Here is a 26,907-nt window from a genome sequence, read left to right as displayed (position 1 = left end):
ACTGTCTATTCCATCCCCACCTCCAAAGTCTCAAAAGTCTTCTTGATGAGTGAGCGTTGAGCAGTTGCGAGCGCATAGGGAGGATCGAGCTTGTCCTCGTCGCAACCCTGTGCTCACAGGACCACATTTGTGCGTGCAGAGCTGAAATGCTCACTCGTGAGGAAGCTTTTTCCACTCGTGGATACTGTTCTGTGTGCTCATTTCTTGTGCACGCGCCTGGTTTTATGTGCGTGGGTTTTGAAACTAATTAAACGCCAGACACAGGATCATTTTAATAAATTCCCACTAAAACAGAATTTTGTAGAACAGTACAATAAAAAGAAAGCATGTATTTCATTTAAATCCGTTTCCTCAAGTGACTTAAAAAAACTTGTTCAACACTTCCAGCACTAACAAAAGATTACAACAGATTCATCTGGAAGTGTGTGAAACTCTTAACAGTGTGAGGGCTCTGCTTACCTCTCTGAGTGTGATGAGGGTCTTCTTATCAATGGAGGCCAGTTTAACCAGCTCCTTGTTCTCTCTCTCCAAGTCTTTGACTCTGGTGCAGGAGTCCCTGAAGAAGATCATTTCCTTGCCCATGGTCCGATTCTCTTTCTCCAAGGTGGTGATCCGCTGGTTGCTGTCCTCCAGCTTGGAGTCGCGGATCTCGGCCTGCTGCCTCAGACGCTTGTTCTCCTTCTCCAGAAGCTTCTTGTCTTTTTCCAGCTGGGAGCTTTCCTGCTCCAAAGTCTTGTTCTGAGGGATAATGATACATAATGGAGAGCAGATGGATAAAACAGCATTTGATGGGATTACTTTTAGTCTAAATGCCCTGTAAATACATGTTTGGCTAAAAGTGGACACAGATTAACTCAAAGGACCAAAAATCACTTTTGACAAATAATCTTGGATAATCCAACTCTGCTGGGAAACATGCTGTAATTTTATCAACATCAACTAAAATATGGCAGTGCTGCTGCAGTGCCAACAGAGCAAACCGCTCCGACAAAAACTAGAACCAAGAAATGTGTGTAGAAATCTGCATATAAAACAAATTTGCACTTGGTTCAAGAGAATTCCATGTGGATTAGAGCTGCAACGATCAGGCGATTAATTGATACACTGATCAGCAACTATTTTGATGATCAAACAAACATTTGATAGTTCTGGGTTCAAAATGTGAGACATTGCTGCTTTTCTTGATCTTACATCATAGTAGTTTCTGAAATGTGTCGAACAAAAAGACCACCTTGCGCTATAGCATATTGTGATTTATGAAGCAAACGATTAATCTGGAAAATAATTTGCATTTTAATTGATAGAGAAAATAATCATTAGCTGCAGCCCCTATGAGGATACATTAAAAAAAATTGACAGTGATATGACAGTGGTGTGTGATGATACTGTTACAGCAGAAACAAACTTTTACTCCCCCCCCCCCCCCAGAGACGTCTGAATCAGTCCATTGCTGTTGGTGTATTACTGACAATGTGTCAGTGATACACCAACAGCAATGTCACCCAGAGGACTTTGAACCAAAAATTGTTTCAATTTCTAAACATCGACTCAGTCATCAGATTCTTCAGGGTATTATTTTTCAGTAGCACATATGATTATTGCTTATGAATGAATTCATGAGAAACTGAAGATTAGTTTTTTGCTTACCTCCTGCTCCAGCTGTTCCAGGCGTTTGCTGGAGATCTTGAGCTCCTCCAGGTTGCGTTGGAGGGTTTGATTTTCAGCCTCCACCTCTTGCAGCTCTGCCTCCAACTGCTGGATCTTCTTGCTGCTGTTCTCTAAAGCCTTCTGCAAGCGCTGGTTCTCTGTATCTAGGCCCTGGTAACTCACCTGGGAAAGGAATTGTCATTATTAGGATATTAAAAGCATCCGTGAACTAGTTGTGCTGCTCCCTGATGCCATTATATGCTAGATCCCCTAGTTGTCTCTATTAAGGACCAAGTAACTCACCTATAAGACCCATGCTGCTGATTAAACACTATAATACATTTCAGCTGCGTCTCACTGCTCTCCAGTAACAGAAGTGCTCGTCAAATAACTGGCAGTCCTTAAGTCTTACCTCTAATCTCTCAGTTTTCTTGGAGGAGGCCTTGAGGAGCTCCAGGCTGCGCTTCAGCTGGCTCCTTTCACTCTCCAGCTCCCTGTTCTCAGCTTCCAGCTGAATGGCCTTGGCCCCAGCTGACCGGAGACTCTCAGCCGAGCGGCGGAGGTCCAGGTTCTCCTGCTCCAGTTGGGAATTCTCCTTCTCCAGAGCCTCCAGCTGGAAGGCCATGTTCTTTAGACTGTCTAGCTTCTTCTTCAGACGACGGCCCTCTGCCTCTAGTTCGGTGTTCTCCTTCTCTAACGAAGACACCTACATACGGTGATGGTTTACGGGGTCAAAAAATGTATTATTAGAAAATGCATTCATTACTAAATATACTCAATCATTAAAATTTTTCCGTCATATTCAATACAAAGCTACTTGCAGTATAAATCTCTCTCTCTCAGGCAAAAAACAAAATGCACCACACCTTTTCACAGGTGATTCCTAGACTGGCAACTCTCTTCTGCAGGCTCTCGTTGTCCCTTTCCAGCTTCTGCATCAGAATCTCCAACTCCTCTGCTCTCTCACCTTTCTCCTTCATCACCTCAAGCTCCTTACCTGCATAAAAAAACCCCCAACAAAACAAAAACACACGCGTGCTTACAAACAAACAACCAGAATGTTGACCCAAGCTCTAAACAATGAACTTGACATCCACAAAAAATTTAACACACTACTCACGTAATTGTTTCCTTTCAAACTCCATCTTATTAAGTTTGGCAGTTGTCTCGCAGATGGATTCATGGAGAACGCGATTCTCTTTCTCCACATCCTTGACCCGGGCCTCGGCACCCACCTGGCAGCGCTGACGCAGAGACGACACCGTCTGACCGAGGTGCTTGTTCTCCTGCTCCAGACCCTTCAGCTGGAGAACAGACATCAGAGTTTCAATGACAGCCTTCAGTCAATGCTGAATCTAAGTGATATAACTTAAATGCAACAAGCCATATGGCACTTCATTAGGTTGATTTTACTGAATAAAGTTTGCACCAGTTTTACTCAGGTAGGCCATTTCCCAAAGAATCGCTTGATCATTTGGGCTGATGAAAGAGTTTAATGTTCATATGTTTCATAATTATGTGTTCTGTGACTTTATATGAAAGGACTTAACCTTGCTGCAATTAAATTGAAATTGGTTGTATGAGCTCATGCTCGACTCATGCTCGACTGCATCTGGGCTACAGAGTGCCAGAAATCTCCGTAGTCAATAAAACAGTGGTAGTTCTACTTAATAGTTGTTGTTTTTTTGTTGAGCCAAGCGCCAATCAATTGCACAAAGATTGCTCACAAGAAAACTCAGTATAGACTTTAGTAAATTACACAGCTTAGTCGTGTTATTTTCTCAGAGCTTCCTGGAACGAGAATCAATGAGGGCTTTTGTGGAAAGAGCAGTGTGTATGACGTATGGTCTCAAAGTCTTGTTTTTCTGAGAGTGTTGGTGATTCTGACTATATGCTTGCAACGTTATCTATATTTGAAATCACATGAATGTTTGATGTGATCATAGTAATTCCCAGTCAGTATCAATAACAAATTAGATGAACTGCACTCACTTGTTCTAATCAGTCTATAATACAGAATTCAGGAAAAATGGCACACAAGCAATTGTCACTCATTTATACTTAAAAATCCCCTCATGACATGTATTAAGACATATTAAAATACTATTGTTTGAACAATAATGTGCATCTGATGTTTTTTCCGCGAAAAAGTATAATTACCACTTTAAAATCCTTAAAATTACACCACTCCTTCTCCTTCATTAAAAATTCCACAATCTATGAATATATTCATGGCAGCGCAGCAGTGCAGAGTCTCCTCTGGCTGCCGGTTATGGTGTAAAGAGTACTAGGGACTCTTCTCTTAACGTAAGTGTGCGGATAACACCACTAGTGCAACTAGGCCAAAAAGGTGCAGCCCAACCGAACTTCTGAACATTATCAACAACTCCTCGCCTCACTTCTACCGAAGCCTAGAGCGGCATTTAGCAGACTACAGCTCCTGAGGACACAATGCCCTGCAGCAGCGGACTGGAGTAACTGACTACAATGGCTCAGAGGCAAGAGGGAGTGGTGTGCATCGAAGCAGAAGAGGGGTTAGGGGACTGGTCTGTTAGCCAAGCTAAAAGCTAACGGGACCAGAAAACGTTCACCGGGAGATGAGGAACTGTTGTGTTTTTCTCCTGAAGAGAACTTGGCTCAACAGCGATATGCCGAGTTCTGCTTTTAACTCGACAGGTTGCTATTCTTCTGTGCAGATCAGAACCAGCTGTCGGGGAAAACCTGAAGAGGTGGACTTTGCATATACTTATCTTTAATTATAAATGATTGGTTCCTTAGATTTGTGATGCAGGAAATCCTGCCTGACTGAATCCATTTTTTTGAGACTGTTCTTGGTACACTGCAGTTTCACAGCGGAAATGCTCAGCCATGGCGTTGACTGCTTATTTCACTCCTGATATGTCTTGTAGCATATGAAAAACACCATATGGACATGTTGACAAGGTTAAAACTAGATTTTCATTGGATTTTTCATTCATTAATATTTAATACTTAAATAGTTCAATACACCTAAATACCATTTAAAATGATGACTGTCTGGTTTCGGGATAACCTTCCCAAATGAAAGTGTGTGTGTGGGTCTGTGTGTGTTTACCTGTCTCTCAGAGTTTTCTCTGAGTGTTTCCAGAGTCTTCTCCAGTAAAGCTTTCTCTTTCATCAGGTCAGTACTGAGAGACTCAGCGCTGCGGAGTGACTCTCTGTCTGCTGTCAGTTCACTCTCCAGCTGCCCCAACTGCACACAAACATACATAGGATAAAAAAAGTTAAAGTAACATTTTCAAACAATCTTGACTGGGTTTGTAGTGAGGTGGCTCTGATGGTGGCTCTGTAATGAGTAATTCAGCAATTTTAGGAGTTCAGTTACACAGATATCATGATGAATTGTAGATGATGCTCTTGCAATACACTCTATGCTGCAGGATCACCTGTATTTTGAACCATTAATATTGTGGCCAATGTATAATTCTGTGAGTTAACCTGTTTCCCAATCACACAGAAGCTGGTGCAGTTATTTATCAATGATACAGACATCACTTCATTTTGTCACAACTCTGCAGACACACACAAGTTAATGTATGCACACATACACACAAACACAATTAATGAGACTATTTCTGTTGTTCCAGTCCACCAGTAGGTGCATTCACATTTTAATGTGTTTTGATTCTTGACTCCAAGTTGCCCAGAAATAAATTTCTCACTCTGGATTTTCTCTTTGTGGCAGGAAAAACACAATTTCATGCTTTTTGTTCAGAGTGCACAGAGAGAGAGGCTTATGTTTCTGAAAATAGCTCAGAGACTTCTCTTAGCAAAGGGCATTTGAGTGTCAAAGACAGGGAAAGAAAAGGCGATACAGGGCTGCCTGGATTTACAGCTTTTCTTTCATCCTGCTATCCACCCCTCTTTCAATACTCTCTCCTTCTTTCGCTTTTTATTTCTGTCACTGTGTGAAAAGGTCTAAGGCAAGTGTTAGGGTGATATACTGTGTAGTGCTGTTCCAGTATGCTAATCTTGTAGTGACCCTGATGAGAGGCAGAAGTTAAGAGGTTACACAGTGTCCTAAGATAGATACAGCTCAGTTAGTCTATCTATAGTATACCTGAATGTTATTTCCATCAGTCATGGAAATTTAACAGTTTCTTGGTCACTTTGTGTACTGCAGGAATGTTCTAGCCTAAGATGGAAACAAACCAATATATCCACCCACACAACATTCCTCATTATTCTATTATCTAGTGACCTCCTTCACAAATTGCAAGAAGTAACGTCTCATGACGCAGAACTGGCAAGCCTTCAGATTTTCTGTAAATCTGGATTAACAAAACCGATTTCCTAAAAAACTATACAACTAAGAGCTGACTGATTGAATTTCTATTTTTGATTATCCTTGGGAAGTGTATCAAGTTGTGAAATTATGAGATTTGTATCATCTGCAATGAGTACAGGCAGCATTTTTAAGAAGCATTTAGGAGATCATTAACGTAAATTAGAAAGAGCATTGGACGGAGAATGGCGCCCCCCCCAAAAAAACACTTAAAAATACAGTTAACTGCTTACTTTCTTGTTCAGTCTCTGGTTTTCCTGACTGGCTTTGCTCAGTTTTGCAGCAGTGTCCTGACTGGCTGCTCCTCTGAGCTCCTCCACTGTCTTCAGCAAGGTCTGGTTGTCTTTCTCCAACTTCAACAGGCGGCTGGAGGTCAGCTCGTTCACCTCCTCGCCCAGAGACTTCTGAGGGACTGCGACAACAAGAACATGTGGATTACACATCAATGTTTTATCAAATCCAAAAAAAATTTACAATTCTATTCAGAATTTTGGTGTTCCAAGTCAAAACCAAAAATTAAGAGATACAAATCACTATAAAAGTCATGAAGATTACAATAAGTCATAAATAAATGAATACAAAGCCCTGTGGTCTAACTTTACGGTCTTAAAGCTTTTAAGTGCCATTTTAACAAACTACCCACCACACAAACTCTTTATCCAGATCCCTGGCTAGTTAAACCTCTTAACAGCTTTAATAATCTAAACGCACAGATTATCCTCCAGGAGCCACTGAATATTAATTACAGGTCTTAACCAAGTGGAAAGAAAACCCAGTGGAGGCTGGCAAATGCAGAAGGGCCGTGGGGATGTCGCCAGGACCAAGAGCCAATGACCAGAGCTCAATTTGTTGGCAATCCGAAGCCTTCAAACCAACCGTTCTTCTGCTCAACTCAGCTGACTGTCAGCAGCGTGAAATATTCTTTCCCATCTTTTTCTCTCTTAAAAATTCCTCTTTTTGTTCTATTTTTATTAATTCTGTCTGGAAACTACTAAAAGGATTTTTAAGTTCATCCTGTTCTTACCTTCAGTCAGGTCTGGTGTCTTGGATAGTTGTTCCAGTTCCCAGCCCAAGTGCAGGGACTCATCCATGCTCTGTTTCTGGGCCATCTCAAGCACAAGGTTTTCCTCCAACAGTTCCTCCATACGCTTACGGTCCATGTCCCGCTCCTGGAGATAACAGATAGAACTCTAAGCACTCTAAAAATCTATTTACATTGACACTGAAATACTGGTCCATATATTCATCGACTCACCATCTCCAGGTCATGCATCTTGGATTTGAGCTGCAGATTCTCCTTCTCCAGGAGGTGCAGTTTGTCAGATCGGGTCCTGCTCGCATCCAGCTGCTCCTCCAGCATGGACTTAGTCTCCAGCAGGACCTGGTTGTCCTCCTTCAGCTCCTAAAAAATCCATTGCATCAACAAAAATACAAGTTAAACAAAAAAGACAAATACTGTAGCTAGTTTGAAAACTCGTTTTGGCAAGATCCTTTTTATTATTGCTTTTAATATCAGTGTGATTACAATGAGTAACAACAATATAAATCAGTCCCTCCAGGATTTTCATTGGTTTTTTTTATTACTGCAGCCAAAAATGTTTAATTTTGCAGCGGCTTTTCTCAAAATTTGCAACACAATTTGCAATGTTTTATGTGTTCTTATTGTGGTAAAATTGCAAGCAAAGGAAAATAATGCAATTTTTTAAAAAACTACTACCAACAAAGAGTCATATGTAATCACTTCCTTCAATAAAAACATACTATATATCACAGATATACCAGTGCTCATTTTTAAATTTATTTTCTGATCATGAGAACCATGGGCTCAAAGTTATAGAAAAAAGAAAATTCTATACTTGAGTTCCATTTATAAGCCTAAATTAAATAAACTTTCACCTTAATATTAGCACCAAATAAAATCAGTCAATAGTGCCATTAAAATAAATCTATTAACATAAAATATAGTTTATTTTTATGTTTGAGGTAGACTATGTCCATCTTTGCTCTCTGAACAACGCAATAACTGAACAATAATTTGTCATTCTTCCACCTGAATGCACTGCGATGACGTAAGTTACTGCAACACAAAATGCGATAATTGGTCCAAATCACAGGCGGTCTGTTGATTTGGCTAATTCACACGGAAAAGTTGTGGTAATTTGTGGTAATTTAGCAAAATTGCAAGCTCTCACAAATATTGCGGAGATTTGTTGAATTTGCGTTAATCATTGCGATCACAAAATTGCAATTACTTGAAGGGACTGATAAGTGTGATCAGTTGTGGAATAGTAGTAATGTATGGTGGATGTAATACACATACAGTCTTGTGTTAAAACTCTCATGCGTTACAATTCAATCAAGTTAAGGTCCATCTCGCTGCAAATGTTTTTGCAAATACAACATTTTTTATTTGTTTATTGTTTTTTTATTCAGCTCAAATTTTAACTAATACAATTGTCTAAACTGAGTCAAAACAGTGCAACTCTGTTTTACCTGCATCATTACAACATGCTTCAACTTTTTATACCTCAAGTCTATGTTTTTTCTATATATGCACATAAATGTATGCCTTTCAGTCTGGCTTGCCGCTTGGTTTAGACTAATATTATATGGATTTGTTTATGTTTTTTAGTAATGGTTACTTTCTTAGATGTCAGCTACATGATGCTCAAGTATCCCAGCCGTATCTTTTCACAAACACTGTCCTGTTGGTTTGAAGTAACGCTCTGTATGCAGTTGTGTACCTCGACTCTGGCCTTGTAAAACTCGATGTCATGAAGTCTGTCCTTGTATCGGCTCAGCTCGCTCTCCAGTTTGTCGACCCGGATCGCTTTCTCTCTGAGAGCATCCAGCTCATCGCGGTAAGCCCGAGCTGACCGAGCATCTGACAGCAGCTGGTAGCTCTGCAGGAGTTTACAGCAGAATATAGAGCATGAATGTGTGCAGTATAATGAGAATGCTTGCAAAAAATGGAATAAATACATAGAGAATCACATGAACAGTTGTAAACAGATATACAATGCTGTATGTATAATGTATAAAAAAATCAGTGGAGAGGTCAGTAGATTCATTGACTCTTATATGATTACTAGATTACCTATGACAGACTAACAGCCTAAATCTTGTCTATTACATAACTTATGAGAACAGAACAAACTCTTCACACTATCATTTATGCCCTCTGTATGCCCTCCTTGCCCTGAACTCATCCACCTTGTTTACAGCATCCAGTAAGTTAGCAAGCAGCCACCCTGCTGCCAACTCCAAATCAGAAGCCATGTGAGGCTGTTGCTAGACTAAAGATAGCTCTAATAGCCCCTAATGAGCTAAGTCACTAGCTCACTGATTAAAGCCTGGCAGCGCTGCAGAAACAAAGTACTTGGAAAGAGGAGGGAGGAGCAGGTGGACGTGAGATGAAGTAGTATGAATGTGTGTGTGTGTGATGTGCATGTACAGGAGGTGTGGTGTGAGTGTCACTCTGACTTGTGTTACCTCTTGCTGAAGCCTCTTGAGCTCCACCTCCATGTTCTCAAGCTCCTGCCTGGTGTCCAAAAGATGCTCACTCTTCTCCTCTCTAGAAAGGAGACAGGGAGGTAGAGGAGTTAAACAAGGAGACCAAAGTAGCGACGAAAGACAGAGAACACAGGCAAGAAGGGAAAGACACTTTGAAAAATATTATGCTCATGAAGAAGTAAAGAATCCTCAAGAAATATGATGCTTTTGTGCCTATGACTGAGATTAACATGAACCTATGCACCAAAAATCATGTGCCAACTTGTTTTAAGTGTGCGTGCATGTATCAATTCAGAGTGGTAACAAGGACATTCCTTTAGGGCTGTTTCCATTTCAAAGCTTGCAGCTAAATCCTTTAATGGTAGCACCCTATTGACACAGTTGAAAGAAAGAGTTGCATTTCAGGGAGTTTGTATTTCTAAATAGGAGTAATCAATACTATCGATACTGTTTTTATTACAAAGCTTTGGTAATGAAGCCTCTTAATTCAAAAACTTTTGCTCACATTAACACATGGAATAAGCAGCATCCAGTAAAGCATATTAGGTCTTTGTTGGCAAGTTAGAAAAAACAACACTTTGCATGTTGATTTGAAGACATCCATCAACCCACTAACCCAGTTTACAAAGCTAAAATAGCCTTTTGTGTCTGTTGTGTTTGAGTTCTGGTGGTCAGGACACAATGTCTTTCCTGTGTCTTGCCCTGAATTCAACTACTGATAAACAACCTCTTTCTGCTGGACATCACACTCAGCATAACACACAGTAACAGAGGGGGGAAAGAAAGCAGTTACAAACAACTGAAAAATACACAGTTCCCTGTGACTACTTCAGGGGTAAACATATGCAAATCTGCCCCTGGGGCTCAAACTCATCTCCCTTTATTCTGGTGAAACTACAACAACAGATGAAATAGAAAAAGAGACACAGACAGAGGAGAGAAATCTCAATAAGTTGTGAAAATGGCACAAAAACATAGAATTAAATATCTCATTTCTTGTCAAACACACAACAGGAGGTTCATGCTATTTTGTGCTCTCTATCGTTTAAATAACAGCGAAATACGGCAGTCTGGCATTTGCTGTCTATGTGAGTTTGTGTGCGAGTGCAAATCCCCCAGGATCCTACCATAGAAGGAGTGTGTGTCACACTGCTTTGAAGGAAAACGACTGCATTCCTGAGATGCTGCTCTGTGTTTGTGTCTGCGTGTGTGCATGAAACTGCTCCACTGAACATCTGATGGCCTATTTGATTACAGCTCTCTGGAGTCTCGGGGTGCATCTCAATATGGAAAAGGCACCCTTCTTTCCTTGCTCTTTTTTTATCTTCTTCCTTCCTCTCACAGCTAAAATTATTTGGGAAGTTATGGTTGATGTATATGTGCAGGCAGGATGTTCTTTTATCCATTTCTGCTTTTGTTTCATCAGTTAACCCCCTCCACCTCCTGCAGCCCCTCCCTGTCCCCAAAGACAGCCCTTCCCAAATCACAAACACCTGTCAACTCCAGCACGGCAGATTAGCTTTGAGCTCATATTATGGATGCAGCTGGCTCTGCTGCTTATGTTAATGGTTTAACATGCGTAGCATCTGCGCAAGAAAAGACACTTGTATGCGCTTCTATATTTAAAAAGCTTCCATAGGCAACCTGTATTCCTCATCTTACAACAATATCCTCCTCACCCTTATTTCAAATTCTATCTGTAACTCTAAATCTTGGCCCTCTCATAACAATAGATCCTTGTCTTTCTGAGAACACACAAAAAAAACATTTTTAATATTTCTACAGAAGGGGCATCCTGGTGGTCTAAAGCTCCAACCACGAATTACAAAATCTCAACTTCACATTTGGCCAAGGACCTTTGTTGCATGTCACTTCTCTGTCTCTCTCTCTCATTTAATTTCCAGTCATCTCTCTAATGTCGCTATCTACTAAAAGGCATTCAATGCCTTTCATCTTTCAGCTAGTGATCTGTGCAGCATGAAGCAAGTGAGGAGAATCTGTAGTAGTTAATGATCTACTGACATTCAAAGTGTGTTCGCTGGTTGACCCCACATGAGTAACAATGATTGGGTGATGTTTTGCTACTGCTGATTATCGGTCTCTAATGTATCTGTGTTGTCAAAAGGATAGCATGCTTGCAAATATGTTTCAGGTTTGGTTGACTAGTTGGGTTATTGTTTTACAATAGGAATATTGTCATATTTCAGATCCATAGAAGGCAACTAATAAATGCATTTTCTTTCAAATGGTACATTTATATTATTCGTTATAAAATATTTCTGGGTCTTTAAATAACCCTGACTTGCCTGAAAAAGAACAGGTACAATAGATCTATATTTAAAGTTAATAAGGGAATTTTAGAGGCAGATAAAATGAAGTAGTACAACACATTTAGTCCTGGGAATAGAGTAGGGACTCATTGTGGAGTAGCAGTTCTAAATTTGACTCAAAATGTGTTTCATAGGTATCAGTGGTGTACTGGCCATCAGGCATACTGGGACAAATCCCAGTGGGCCGCCACATCAGTAGGCCAGTAAACTGTCAAAAAATCCATTTTTACCGGCCGTCTCTGTGTGCCTGTCATTCAGGTTGCACAGAGAGCGTGCTGCATGCGTCACTGGCCACTCATAACCACCCGGGTCCATCCTGGCGGATAAGTCCAGGGCTGAATTTCTTTCCCAGTAAACCCCTGATAGGTATAAACTCAGCTTGAATAGTCTGAGCTCGAACAAAATGAGGAAAAGCAGCCAAGCCGCAGTAGGTTTAATAGAAACATTAACCAACAGACCACAGTGGGAACACTGAAGTATACCCTCCAGCTCTGACCTGGTCTCCTTCAGAAACACACACACGCGGAGACCACACAGCAGACACACACATATCCACATTTGTATGCAAAGACAATATCTGTGCATGTGAATGTGTGCTGCTACACACGACACACTCCTCCGCCCCAGAAAACAAACTGCAATCATGTGACCAGACTACATCAGCTTCTTTGGGGGAAAAAGCATGAACTCAAAGCCTTATTTGTCCCTTGTCGGCTCCATCACATGGCACTACCTTTGTATCACACACCAAAGCAACAAGTAAACAATACCATAGCAACCAGCAAACAAAATAACTCATTAGCTTGTCGACTGTTGTTACGTAGTCCTATTTAGGTCTACTGAATAAACTGTCATTATGTAGGTCAAGTAAGTGTACGGGAAATGCCTACAGTGATGAATGTCATACCATTTCCACACAATATCCACAATAAGTGACTTCAGTCTTGCTCAAGGAGACCGTTGCTTTTCACTCTTTTCATGTGACCAAGTAGAGGGTGACCTGCACTCCATTCTGAGTTACAACCTATTGTTAAAGAACCATAATTCTGGTTTGCATTTGGCCCTCACACATGCTATTGTCTATTTGACAAAAAAAACAAAACAAAACCAAAATAAAAACCCCCAGATCCAAATCATTGCGGACCACAGCTAAAATCTGCACACAGATCACCATTTTGAAAACATTTTCAACTTTTAAACTGGGTTATTCTTTCATTATACTAAAGAAAAGTGGAGAACAGCAGCAAGCTTTGCATGAGCAAGCCAGTCATCAGTCTCTGTTAATAAAGTTTAACTGAAATATATTTGCAAACAGCTTTAAATGACAAACAGGTTTGGCAATGTTGAGTTCTGATAAATTACAGCAGTTCTGACAAAACTCTTACTTCATATCAGTGAGAAACCCGGGGGTTGCATTCATTTAAATGCTGCCAAAGTGATGGATGTACTTCCAGTTTGGAAATCGGATGCAAATGATTTACTTGGAAGTAGAAATTACATGTTCTCTGGCCTGACCCAGACCATTATTGAAATCTAATCAAAAAATAGTTTCAGTAACCACTCAAATCTTGAAAATGTCGTGAAAAAGAAGAGATTACATAGTATACAGCACTTAAATTAACCAAACAACAAAACAATCCCATTAAAAGCAATTTAGTGTCTTGCTTCAGTATCATCACCGACCTCATGACACCAGCCAGACTTTTAAATTAGACATTATATTTGTGCAACTTCCCCTTGAAGTAACAGCATAACTGATCTGAGTTGACCATTAAGCCTTTGTCTGACAAGAGGTTACAGCACTTTAAAAAGGAAGCTCTATTATTCATAGCTAGAATTTAAAAGGCCTCTCAAAAGGTTTGTGAGAGTGGGGGTTTACTTGTGTGTGTGTGTTAGTGATGGGAAGTGTGACATCACAGCAGCCTGCTCTCATGTGAGTAATAAGAGATATGGAGAGGAAATGGACTGCTGGTCTGCACGATTATTCATCTCTGCCTCGTCATTGTTGTTCTTTCAGCATCATGTTTGAATCCTGAGCTCTTAATGAGTTCCCGTCAGGACCATGATGTCAAATCTCTTGGGCTAAATGTGACACTTAGAATTCAGGCATTCAAATAAAATGATGGTAATTTAACCATAATGCCTCACTAGGGACATTTTGGCACTATCTAGTAAATAGAGAGTGATTTTGGAAACAGCCTTGGTGTTTACATTTGAGACTTTCCATTGCCTAAAAAGTTGATTCCTTGATTTGTCAACTTTCTTTAATTAAAAGGATGTAACCAATCTGGTCACCAAACAGCTTAAAACCACCATCTAATGCAATAACTGAACCACAAAAGTCAGAGCGTAAATTCTGGTAGGTTCCCATGAAACCCACTGATAAAATGACCAACTTCCACATTTCAGATTTACCAGTTCCATACCAGTTTTTGGATAAATAAACACTGACCATGACAGAAGCCTTGATCTCTGCTGGCATGTGAGCTATTAATGAAGTACAAGTGATGACCTTGATGACCTAGAATCATTTTATCTTCAGGAACCAGCCAATGACGATGTGGGACTTCACAGTTCCCACTTCAGATCATAAATCTGACAGTAAGAGAAGCTTCAATTACAACAAAATCGGAACTACAGTAGCAAACGAGATTAAGGTTGATAAGTCGCTGTGTGCCAGTGATCTTTTCGTATGTAGTTCTTAGACTTATCTAGTCCCAGCTGTTTTTGTTTGTATCCGGTCTATTTCCTGTTTCTTCTCCATTTCTGTCCCCTTTGCCCAATTTAAACAATTACTTATCTAGCGGATAAGGCAGTGGCACTTACAATTCTTGCCGAAGGCGTCTGATCTTGGCCTTGGCATCAGCCAACTCCACGGAGAGGTGCTGCCGACTTTCGGTCCTCCTCATGCTGGGGGAGTCATTGGGAGACTGGGCCGGACAAGGAGCCATTGGAGACAGCTGCACACAGTCTCTCTCCTGGGTTAACTCCACTATAGTCTGGATGGAAAGAGAAAAAAGAGCAAGGAGTGAGGTTGAATCTGTGCAGAGAATGAGTGCAAGGGCCCTTTAACAGAGTTCATATTTCACACCTCAAAGCTAAAAAAAGCTAGATTTGGGAGGAAAATAGTAACAAGGGTTGAACAGAAAATACAATTTTAAATCCGTATTTAGGAGAATCTGCACAGAACTAACCAATATTGCTACTTTCCAAGACAGAAGTTAGAAGTAGGATACTTGACAAGAGCAGGCTGGGATTTAACAATGTGACTAGAATTTACTTAAAAGTAAAGAGGGAACCAGATCCATGGATTTGCCCACAGCAAATCTAGAACAGAGGCATTAGGGCAAAAGGCACACCGACAGTCCCACACACAGCCTATTTTGATCTAGTGCCCGTGACAGGAAATGGGATTTTAATTGAGAGCGGCTGGACTACACAGTGATAATCTGGAGGCTATTAGAACCCCTGACACACATACACAGAAACACACACACACACAGAAAGATCAGCTATATCAGTCGTGAGTATCTGCACCCTATGGGTTGGAAACTCATTCAATGACGCATATACGCTTCATACAACACACACACACACACACACACACACACACACACGGACACATATATACACACACACACACACACACACCCTTCATGCATGAGACAGTTAACAGTTTCAACCCTTCCTTCCTGAGGCAGCTCACTTGTGGTAACGGCAAAAAGGGAAAAGTTTCCACATAACACCACAAAAAGCAGCCCACCATTTTCATTAGAAAAATTCTGTCCATAGAACTACAGTACGACAGAAATCCACAAATGACATCTGGGCATAACAACCTCCCACCAACACAATAAAAAGAGAAAAGAGAAACACTTCCCAAGTTGTGCTTTACCCTGTTTTGTTTATTGTGGTTTGTTTTTTGGATTATGCCATTTTAGTAATAAGAGACTTCTACAACCAGGCTAAATAAATCTACATTACACATGCACATGAGTATATTATTACCTCCAGCTGCGTGTCTCTCTCATCCACCAGGCGTTTGAGGTGAAAAGCCAGGTTCCTGGAGAGGCTGTCCAGGTCCTCAGGAGGCATTTCTCCACTTTCCAACCACTGCATGTCCACTACGTTCTCCTGGTTATGAGTCACCTACAATCACCAGGTTATAACATCAATAACAGCAATGGGGCCAAAAGAGATAATAATAAAAGGTAAAGGAAGTTAAATATCTTGATTCTCTCCCAGTTTTGTTTATTACGGAATAGAAATACCTCTTGGATGTGGGATGCTATTGCAGCTTTGGTGTCAAAGTCCAGAGTCTGGATACGCTCAATGTACTCTTCCTTCTTCTCACACTGTAAACAGAGGAGAGAGGAGAGTTGAGGAGAGAGGAGAGAGATGTTCAAGAGTTAGGTGGGCTGAGGGTCAAGTGGAGGTTAACAGAACACTGCAGACACAAGGGATAATGCTAATCTGATATACAGGTTTCCAGGAAGTAGTAGTTGCATGTAGGAATGTAATCTAGTCTTCAACTGCAGGTCTATCTTTTTTCCTCCCTTGCTAGCATAAATTGAGATTAGAACAACAGTGTTCTCTACAGATGTTAGCTCTTTTAACTGTATGCCAATTCTAATTCAGCAGCAGCTGCTCCTGTGTTTAATTAAAGCTTGTTGTAGACAGAGTATTACGTCAGTCAGAGCTACTTGTATGAATGTAACTATGCTGTCTTTTTGCTGAAACAATAGAGTTGGTGAAAGGTCAATGCTCTTGTTTGACAGTGAGAGAAGAGCTGAATAGGGGCTTTGTCGCAAGGCAGGAAAAGGTATGATATGTCATTCATTACACAGCATTTCCTGTATGATAATGAAGTAAGTTAATTCATTTTATCAGAGGAAGCAAATGGTAGTAATGTGGTAGGGCATCATTTAAATCCAATTCCAAAATTAGATTTCTGGCTTTGGAATTGTACTACAAGATAAACACAGAAAGTTATGAATGTTTAAAAGTCTAGCTCAGTTGAAAACCTGAAAATAAAAAAAAGATGATGGGATATTGTGATGATAGTAATGATATTTTGAATTGTGAATCACAGGCACAGAATGTCCCTCAAAATTTGACTGCGGTCTGTTTTGATATGAGTTCATTGCTCCTCAAAACATGAATTAAATGCCCATATGTGAAGTGTTTTTAAGAGGACGAGTTTAAGTGGACTACACAGTGCTCTTACCTGAACAGCACAGCCTAGCAGTAGCAGTAATAGTTTCTTCATCTCATCCAGACCTTGCTCTAAAAAAAAAGGGAAAAAACACAAAGCAAACAGAGTATTAGGACTACAGCCAAACCACAAATATGTCTGCATGAAACAAACAAAATGACTGAAAACCAAACATCTAATTTATCACTATAATTCAGTCTTGTTTCTGTTTGGTCTTCTCTGACATTCGGATCAGTCACCTTTTGCAGGTTAGGAAGGAGTAAAAACATGCTATTGATTGATGTTTTGTTGATAGTGGTGGAAACCTTCGCCTCGGCACAAACAGAGATCTGGTGATTGATGGAGGGTGATAACTGACGATGATTGCTTTATTTGTGAAACCATTCTTTAAAATGAAGTTTTACAAAAGTGTTGTGCAACAAACCATTGTCTTTTTCACAATTATGTTTATAAAAATTAAATTATAACCAATGTTTCCTCTGTAGCGTGGGCAGATGGAGTCTTACGGAGTCTTTCGCCTCTGCCTACTTGGGCACATGTTTAAATTTAAATTTATTTACGTCACGGTTGAGGTGCTACCTTTCCTCAATTTATACCACATTTACTTGGGTTGCTCTAATTAGCTAAATTCTCAGGCTGTTATTATTTCGCCTTTAAAAAAAACCTCTTCTAGTTACAGTGCCACAATGTTTTCCACAGTGTAGCAGGTTGGCAGGATGAACTTCCAGTACTCTTCCACATGTCAGGACATATTGTCCATAAATTGCTGAAACCCGCAAACAGCTGCTAGCATGCTCAACAGGCCTGAGCTCATCTGTGGGATTTGGGACTGAACAACAGTAAACCAGGTGGTATATGTGTGTGTTCCACTGACTAAGTGGTATGGTATATGCAAGTTGTGTGCATCTGTGTCTGTGTCTGTACTGGGACTGTGTGTTTTCCGTATTTGGAGCAGGGTGTGCGTGTGTGTGTGTGTGTGTGTGTGTGTATGGTTGTGATAAGCCAGCTCATCGTGTGACCCAGGGGGTAGCGAGTGCTAACATTGTCCGGCTCTAATAATAATAAATCCAGATTAGTGACAGCCAACATGTTTTCTGTGCAGGGTGGTCTGTTTGCCTCTCTGTTTAATGAGCCAATCTTCACAGCAGGAACAGTTAAATAACATACACACACAAGCCAACAGACAACTTTCTGAAGCCCACCGTTTTTGATCTATGACTTTACCCATTGTGGGACTTTCCAAAAGATTTTAAATGACAACCATATTAGATAAATAAAACTGCTTCTCAATATTATAGGCAATAATAGAATAACTTTCCCAAAAATGACTTCTGGAAAAAGAAATCCTATTGTTTGTGTAAAGCATCAATTTAGAGAGCAACAGAAAGACGACCTCGTAGTTCCCTTGGGAAAGCTTGAAATGCCACTACAGAAATTGTGTCCCATTGACAGGTTCTATCCATCAATTTTACAGAATCCTCCTCACAATCGAATCAATCCTCCTTCTCTCATTCCTCTTGAATCAATAGACACACACGTCAATGTGTTACTGAGCAACTGAGACTTCCCTGTGGTCATGATATGGTAGGTTAAATAATCATCCTTTGAGTTAGAAACCAAGATTATACTTATGACAACTAATCAGTATTAGTTAAGAGTTTGAACAAACACTGATTAGGGATAGAAACCTGCTGTGCTGCTTCTCTATAGACTAAAACTTCATGCTCCGTAATGTCACAACAGGTTATTTTGCCTTACAGCTGGTGGAAAACTGAAGCTCTGTAGTGGTTATTTTCTTCTGTGTGTGATTTCACTGTTAATTTACCCTTTCAGACTGGCTAATTCCTGGATATTTCAATCGTGGTATGGAAATTCACTTGTAATTGGATTTGTATTGTACTGCGGCCAAGGAAAAATGGTGAATTTTGCTTTTCTGGCTCTTAGGTAAAACTCTTGGAGCACTCGGATCAGACACCACAGCTAAATGAATGTAAAGAAAAAATGTATTTAATGCTCAAAAAGTCTAGACGAGTGCTGTGCTGCAGCCTACTGATGATCAGAAATCCGGGCAGAGGAAGTGTTAAGTTCCTGCATGTACAGAGCAGCACTCAGACATAAGTGATATGACTCGACAGGCATGAATTGGGACACTAGAAAATCCTCAAATGAGAGCTAATTTCTTGCATGTTATGAATCCAATTTTGAAAAAAAATATTAATAATAAATTAGCTGAATCTAATACTTTTCCAAAAGCCAAGTAATTACATATAATTTTGAAAATGACCAGTTATGTAGTATGATTTTAAATACTTTTCATGATGTGTCAATCAAGGGGATGTTACTGCTTAGTCTGTCTTCAGTCAATACAAGAGGAATTCAAAAAAATTAAAGAGAATATGAGCAAATTCTGGCCTAGAAGGGTGACGACTGATAAAAACTTAATTCTCACAGCTGCAGGGCTTAACTGCACTCTATTAGAGCCATAGGAACCTATTCTAGTCAGGGAGGGGATTTAGCTCACCAAATCTACTGGAGCTAGGTAGGAAAGATAAGGGACCTCAGAGGATAAATAATTTATACAGCTAGAGAGGGAGAACAAGAGGGAGAAACAGTAAGAGGGAGAGATGAAAGGAAAAAGGACAAAAGAGGGAAAGCACCACAGAGCACAAGCAACACAAACACAAGGGTGGCATATAGAAAATAAAGAAACCGAGAGAGAGGAAGAGAGCAAGAGGAAGGCAAAGAAACAAGTTTGAAAACAGACAAATCTCCCTCCAGCAGCAGCAGCGAGGAGGTGCTTCCCATCTCTCTGCTAGCAGTCAACTCCTCTTTTTTCTCAGTTCCTCTCTTCCTCCCTTCTTACACACACACTCACTTCATCCATCCATTCATTCTCTGCAACACACATCCACCCACCCGTCCTTCCCTCCTTCCTTCCTTCCTCAAACATTGTTACGAATCATCTGCTCCTCTTGAGTTTGCATTCACTCATCTTGGCTTCCTTTTTTCACCTCCTTTCCTCCCTCCATGCTTCATCCTCTTGGCAGGAAACAAGAGGTTAGGAGGACAGTGACTAACCCTTCTTCCTGCAACTCCATTGTTAATCTGAGTATGAGGATGTGAGTGAATAAGAAGAAAAAATGTGTGTGTGTGTGTGTTCAACCTGCTTGTTTTGTCCGACCGACAGAAAACCCAAAATATCTAAATTATGGTGACTTAAAACAGAGGGCTAGCAAATTCTTAGATTTGGGAACCTCACTCTCTCAATATATATTTAATAAATGACTTATACGGTTAACCACTGTGTGTGTGTGTGTGTGTGTGTGTGTGTGTGTGTGTGTATGTGGCTGTGCTCTGAGCTCTGTATATTTTCCTGCTTTTTTGTCCTTTTCCAATCACATGCCTGCTTCTGCCATGACAAATAGAGTTGTTCAGGACCTGATGACTTGCACGTCAGTGACAAAACTGACACAAGCAGTCTGACATTGCTTTGACAGCATGCCAGGGTGTATTCAACCCATCTCACTGAAGCAGAGGACAGAGTAGCATAAACCTTATTTTCAGCTTATTTAAGGCCATTTGCGCTTTATAAGACAAGATCCGGTGTCGAATGACATCAAAGACAGACAGCCTGGAGCTGAGGTCAGCGTCATGAGCAACACTGCACGCAACCCAGTCTGCCTTTCCACGAGGAGCACTGAAGATAAACATAAAAAGCAGGGCTGTGCCATATGATGATATATATCGTGACAATAGAAAAATATCTATTGTTTCATATTATTCTCTATCATTTATTTCATTGTGTCACAAATCACACTCTTTACGGCAATATTTTCCATCAGTCATTTGGAGTCTGTCCATCTTTTGCACGGATTACATTAATAAATTACTCTTCTTGGCTTTTTATTTGCAAAGCTTTTGTTGCACTTACAGTAACGTAACAAGTGTAACTGTCATCAACTCGAGCACCTGGTTCATTGTCTCTCCTCTGCTGCGCTGTGAGGCAGCGCACACAAGAGGGCTCAGCCCCGCCCGCAGTGAACCACAGAGCATAGAAAAGGAGCACAGCAAAACACAGTAGAGACTACATTTATTTATGTTACTTATCTAATTTTTGTGCACTTGGAGAGACAGTGAACCAGGTGAAGTACTGAAGTTGACAACAACTAAACTCATTATGTTACCGTAAGTGCAATAAAAGCTTCACGACACAGACCAGAAACTGTTTATTCATTGAATTTACAAAAAAATGTGCTATATTGTGATATATATCATTGAGATTTTGGTCATACCGCACTGCCCTAATACAAAGAAAAATCATAAAATAAAAATATCCACCAATTCATCTTCATTGTCTCAGTCTCAATACTTTTACAGTCAATCCAGCACTCAAAGGAAGTTTCATATTTTTGTAGAATGCACTTATTTACTTTCTTGCTGCGAGTTAGATGAGAAGATTGTATGATTTATTGTTCGGTAAACGAAGCTACAGTAAATGAGCTTAACTTAGCATGGAGACTGGAAACAGGGAAACAGCTAGATGGTCTCTGCCTACCAGCACCTCTAAAACTCACTAAATAACATGTTGCATTTCCTTTCCAGTACACAGGCAAAAGTGTAAAATCAACAAATTGTACCGAAGGTTTTATGCCAGACTATTTCTTACTGATGGTAATTTGTTGTTCATGCATTTTCCAAAATGTCAAACTTCTCCTTTAATACGCAAACAGTTATAATTTATGTCTCTTCAGTTCTTTACCACAACACAGAAACACAGACTGCAGAGACCCACCAACCATTCGCCTACACACACGGAGTCTGGAACACAGAAAGATGAACTTTTCCAGAAAAAGTACAGTAGCAGGCCTCACTTTTTTGCTGAACTACTCCTTCACACACACACACACACACACACACACACACACACACACACACACACACACACACACACACACACAACCACCCACACACCCTGTCAGGTCCTCAGTTTATGCTTTCTGTCAGCTGTCAGTGGAAAAACAGTTGTCTTTCCGGTTGTTGCTACACTTGAAAAGGATTTCTGCTCTTTGACAGGTGGGCTCATCTAAAATCATGTTTTATTTTTGTCATTCATATGTTCCGTCATATTTATTCATGACATGTATTAATATTTATAAATAGATAAATAGATCTAGACTGCATCTGGGATTTCATATGGCAAGCTCTGTCAACAGTGCAGTGTTTTCCTTCCACAGGGGTAGTGGAGAGAATATAATGTTTCTTTTGGTCCATCACTGTATATTTATTGCAGACTGCAATTGCAGACAGTGCTTATGCAATAATGATAACATTACTGACTGCAAGTGACTTGAGTGAAGCAGCAGTTTTGAGGTGAAAGAAGAACACTGATAATCACAAAAACATTTAGAGGGGAAATACTTCAGTTTTTAGATGATCAGAGCAGATCACTGCTGAAAATTCAGACTTAGACTAAACAAAGGAGGTACTGTCTATGTATGTGTGTGTGTGTGTATGTGTGTGTGTGTGTGCATGCCTGCTAACATCTGCATGCAAGCATACTCACTAAACACTACTTGCATGCACAACTCGGTGTGTGTCTGTGCATCTCTCTGTGGGTGTATATACAAGGCAGTCTAGGGTAAATCAGAGCCTGGGGGTGCTACAGTGCATTCCCACTGTTCACTGTTGTGAAGACACCCCTCCCCCAGCCACCAACTAAACACACACACGTGCGTGCACTCACACACACGCAGAGGCGTCCCCTGCCCCCTAATGAGAGCATAATAAAAGCCACATGGCCAATGACTTTCAGCTGGCAGCCGCTGAAGCCAGAGAGCCAGGCTCCACAGCCACTGCTGGTCTGACGGACTCGCTGACTGACTGATTATCTGACAAGCTAGAGGGTAAAGGGCAAAAGAAACCCTGAGGAATGCAGTCTAATGCTTTCTGCCTGCTCTGGTCCACTTGCTCGGAGCTGCCCTTCACTCTTGTCTGCGTTAGGTCGACTTCAGTATTCACTCAATATTCACTTCAGTCGTGTGTGAAGCCCTTGTGCAAGACTGTAGATCTGGAAGATTTTTTAAAAAGGTGGTCATATTTGAACAGACATTGTTTTGGGAGTTCTGTTTATGAAAGAAACAATCTTGGTTTCACAATGACCAGACTGCATTATTATGGGAAGCAGGAGTGGATAAAATGCCAAAAGAAAGCTTTTTAAAGAGATCTGAGGTCATGTGCAGATGGCTGTTATCACCAGTAGTTGGAAAATGCTTAAAATAATCAGTTAGATAGTTTTATACTGCAATAAACTACAAACAAAAGGATCATGTGGATCATTTAGCTTTAGTATTAAAAATGAAAAAGCTTGTTTTTACTGTGACTTTGGCAGAACAGTGATATATTGTTTTATCTCTACAGTAAATTAACAACCCAGTTACCCTTGCATGAAACAGAAACACAGTCAACACAAGTCTGTGTGTACTCACTGCAGCCTCTTATTGTTCATTTATTTACCCTTCATGCCAGTTGGGGCGTATGAAAATTCAAGGGGTGACTGGAACCATTGAAAAGCGATGAAAACCCAAAAATAACAGAAATGGCTGTGGTGAAAGTGTGATAAAAGCAGTTGAGTGAGGATGAGGATTTAAAAGCCATTTCATCTGCTTAAAAAGGCGCAGATATCCTTCAACAAGGTGTGTAAGCCGAGCCTGGAAACAATTCACTTTGAGGAGATGATGATTACATTTGCACAGAGAACACAAAGGCTATGAACACCTTTGTATGGACATGCTTTTCCAAGAGCAAAACAACCAATCAAATGATCTTACACTGGCTTTAGCAAAAATATTGCAGTAAAAGCCAATAACTGAACTAGCTGGGCTGTAAAGCAAGCGTTTTTTTCTCCTTTTATCCATATGAAGCTTTTATTACCACAACCAGTGCACTGTGACCTTAAATGATGGCCTACTTCTAGTTATCTTCTCCCTTCTGTGGCTTCATCAAGGTCACACCGGAATATCAAGTAGCACATTGGGCTGCGTAGGTCAAGCTGATCTGGGCACTCTCAGTAATGTTTTCATGAAATTCAAACACTTGACACTGCATTACTGTTGCTTTGAGGCCGCACAGACGTATCAAATAGCATGGCTGGGTTCAGTAGGTCAAAGCTATGTCGCAAAATGGTTAAATTAATTTAGCACTTTAGGTAATAGAAGTCCACAGATTTGGCCGACATCGTCTCTGTGGTGAGCATGAGGATTTACAAAGTTAACTCTTTCCAAGGCCAGACTGACAAAGGGATGAAAAAACCCACTAATCTGTCCATTTCCCCATCAACTCAACATTAATAATGAGCCTTTTTGACTTTCATTTATTAAGGCGCCTTTAATTCTGCCATCATCTCTAATTTTCAACGGAGTGGGTTATGAATGACGGTCAAATCGACAGCTCATTAACACAAAGAAAAGAAGTACCAAGAAAATGGAATTTACAGGCAGAGAGAGTCATTTGAAACATCAAAGCAATGGATAATTAAAACGGGTCTATTATTGCATTCTAATGAAGTAACACAGTATGATTTCATGTCCTCCTTGTGAACTGTATGCACGCTTCCTGCCCATGTGATTCAAGTAGAGGGCGGTCTTGGAGAATGTATTAATATTGTTTTTGGTTTCCTTTCAGGTTGATTTGATGCTCAGTGTTTAGTTTGTCTGTATAATGTTGTAGTTGTACTGTAAAGTATATAAAAACTTACCAGAGAGAGGGTTTCGGCCCAGAACCAACACGTTTGGTAAAGGCATCATGACCAGCTGCTGGAGAGTCTCCTGTTTTACAAATAAAGAAAAAATAAAGTGGTCAGGAGGAGTTATAAATTATGGATATAAAAATAAAATAATAGCACAAATAACTTTTTTCACTAAAAGTATGTTTGGTCAATATTTCAATGGAAGATTCAAACATTTAAGGTATGAATAACATCTGACTATAGGAACACGCCTCTCACATGTCTACTTTAGCCAAGAGAGTCAAGGTTCAATGTACGTCCCCATCTGAGATAGCTTTTGGCATTGCAGTAAGAATACAACACTATAACCACGCTCCTCAGGGTTTTGACAGTGTGGGAGTGGACGGCCGCAGGTATTAAGACTGTAACATAATCTCCAATCAAGGAAAGTAATTGTGAATTTCAGGCCTGAGGTGTGAGTTTTACCAGTGTTACAGGTTTAAAGTCTGGGCAAGGTGTAGACTTCAAAAGATTATCAAGACACCCAAGGGACACCAAAATTAACAGCATCAATCCAATGTGTGTGTGTGTTTGTGTGTGTGTGTGTGAGAGAGATGATGCAAGTGACAGTGGTATTTATGTGGGTTAAATTGCTGGTGTGGTTTTTGCCACAGGGCCCCCTCCATTCACATGCCAATCATGACAACCAAAATGTAACCATGATCTGCAATTTACAACACTCATGCAGACACATGCACTGTACATTTGTACACATACACAGACCACTGGTAGGGATGGGCAGGAGTTAATAAGCGTTGATGTTTTGGTCCAATTATCCACACACAGTCCAATCATCTCACAATACAATAATGTACAAAGTGGTAGTGATAACAAATCCCTTAAATTAATGTCTTCACATAATTATATTGCCTAATCTTTGCCCTAACTAATATGATGTAAGATGTTTTCACCTAAAAAGGTCCTTTCATATGCTCATGTATTATAAATCACAAATGCAAAAACTGCCTGCCAAAATATTTTTACAGTCCTAACCTTTAAAGCAGTTTGAACCAAGTCCAAACCACAGTTGTGTTGAAAAGGAAGAATGGTTTCTTTAAGAAGAAAGGACATGAGGGTCAGCTAACTTGAATATTTCATGTCTACCTGAAGGCAGAGAACAGTTTGAACTCATCTGACCGAACGCTTGGTCTATTCTGTGCAGGTTATTGCTGATGTCATGACAAAGAGGCTTATATAAGTAAAGTCTGAGTCCGCCTGTCGTAACCATCTGCCATATACATATTGCATTACCTCATCATGAAGGTAGAAGGGGGCAGGAAATCTGACATCATTTTAGTGGTTTTCATTGGTTAAAAATAAAGCCACATCTGTGCCGATTTCAAGCATTCTCAAAATGAGTCAACCAACCAAGTTAGCTGCTTAAATTTAAATTTGTATACCTAATAGGCTATACTTTATTAAACATTTCTAAACTAACTCAACTAAATGCAGGAGGCATAGAAACAAAAAGGTTAATCACTGCTATTTGCCACTGCTAATACAAAGTCTAAGGATAACACTTTACCTACTAGGATATTCTTTACATGTAATAGACTTATCTACAAGCAACATTTATCTTCCTCTCTAATCTGTATAAAGGTATTCTTGTCTGAGATTTAGCACCTCACTTTGAATGACAAATAAGCTTCTGTCTCTAAAAGCAGGGTGGCTAGGCCCTAACAGGATTACTGTGATCATATGGTCAATATTACCATACTGATATATATACTTCAATGCAAACATTTGAAAATGTCTTTGAAGTTTAAGCTACATCTTCTAAGCTTCAGTTTTAATGTTTTAATATCAAATGAGCATTCTTTCTTCTGAGGTTTACTTCATGATCAATTTCTCTTGTTGTTGGACAAAAGTTACATGTTTCTTAATGTTAAGGGAAATTTATTCAGTACAGTTGCAAACAAAACGTCAGCTATATCATCCTTAACAGGAACTTGCAGCAGAGGCCACTGACAGTCATGGTAGTCTAAACCTTTGTTGCAGAGACAGAAAACCACTGGTTTACATAAGAGGATGTGGAGAATGGGCTGACAGATGATCAGTGCATCACTCACATGTAGTAGTATAGAATAGACAGCTA

The 26,907-nt window shown here is 40.1% G+C and overlaps 1 protein-coding gene across 7 annotated transcripts in view; it reads right to left on the bottom strand.

Annotated features, from left to right (window-relative positions):
- The window catches only part of LOC137197263 (girdin-like), a 76,483-nt gene that overhangs the window by 18,955 nt on the left and 30,621 nt on the right, over nucleotides 1-26,907 (bottom strand). For all 7 annotated transcript variants that reach the window (XR_010931375.1, XM_067610561.1, XM_067610556.1 and 4 more), the window contains exons 4-19: nucleotides 24,783-24,852; nucleotides 17,042-17,100; nucleotides 16,086-16,169; nucleotides 15,823-15,963; nucleotides 14,641-14,813; nucleotides 9,464-9,545; nucleotides 8,716-8,874; nucleotides 7,227-7,373; nucleotides 6,996-7,140; nucleotides 6,205-6,383; nucleotides 4,742-4,879; nucleotides 2,768-2,951; nucleotides 2,514-2,644; nucleotides 2,060-2,353; nucleotides 1,648-1,830; nucleotides 460-738 (exon numbers count right to left, since the gene is read on the bottom strand). Coding sequence is in view for 6 of the 7 variants with exons in the window: in XM_067610561.1 (XP_067466662.1) it covers nucleotides 460-738; nucleotides 1,648-1,830; nucleotides 2,060-2,353; nucleotides 2,514-2,644; nucleotides 2,768-2,951; nucleotides 4,742-4,879; nucleotides 6,205-6,383; nucleotides 6,996-7,140; nucleotides 7,227-7,373; nucleotides 8,716-8,874; nucleotides 9,464-9,545; nucleotides 14,641-14,813; nucleotides 15,823-15,963; nucleotides 16,086-16,169; nucleotides 17,042-17,100; nucleotides 24,783-24,852 (2,448 nt within the window). In the remaining variant the exon portion in view is untranslated. The remainder of the gene's footprint in view (nucleotides 1-459; nucleotides 739-1,647; nucleotides 1,831-2,059; nucleotides 2,354-2,513; nucleotides 2,645-2,767; nucleotides 2,952-4,741; nucleotides 4,880-6,204; nucleotides 6,384-6,995; nucleotides 7,141-7,226; nucleotides 7,374-8,715; nucleotides 8,875-9,463; nucleotides 9,546-14,640; nucleotides 14,814-15,822; nucleotides 15,964-16,085; nucleotides 16,170-17,041; nucleotides 17,101-24,782; nucleotides 24,853-26,907) is intronic.

Source organism: Thunnus thynnus, chromosome 14 (assembly GCF_963924715.1).
Source record: "Thunnus thynnus chromosome 14, fThuThy2.1, whole genome shotgun sequence".
In the NCBI taxonomy this organism is placed as follows: Eukaryota; Metazoa; Chordata; class Actinopteri; order Scombriformes; family Scombridae; genus Thunnus; species Thunnus thynnus.
The sequence above is the reverse complement of the archived record's forward strand: the minus strand, read 5'-3'. Positions and strand labels throughout refer to the sequence as shown.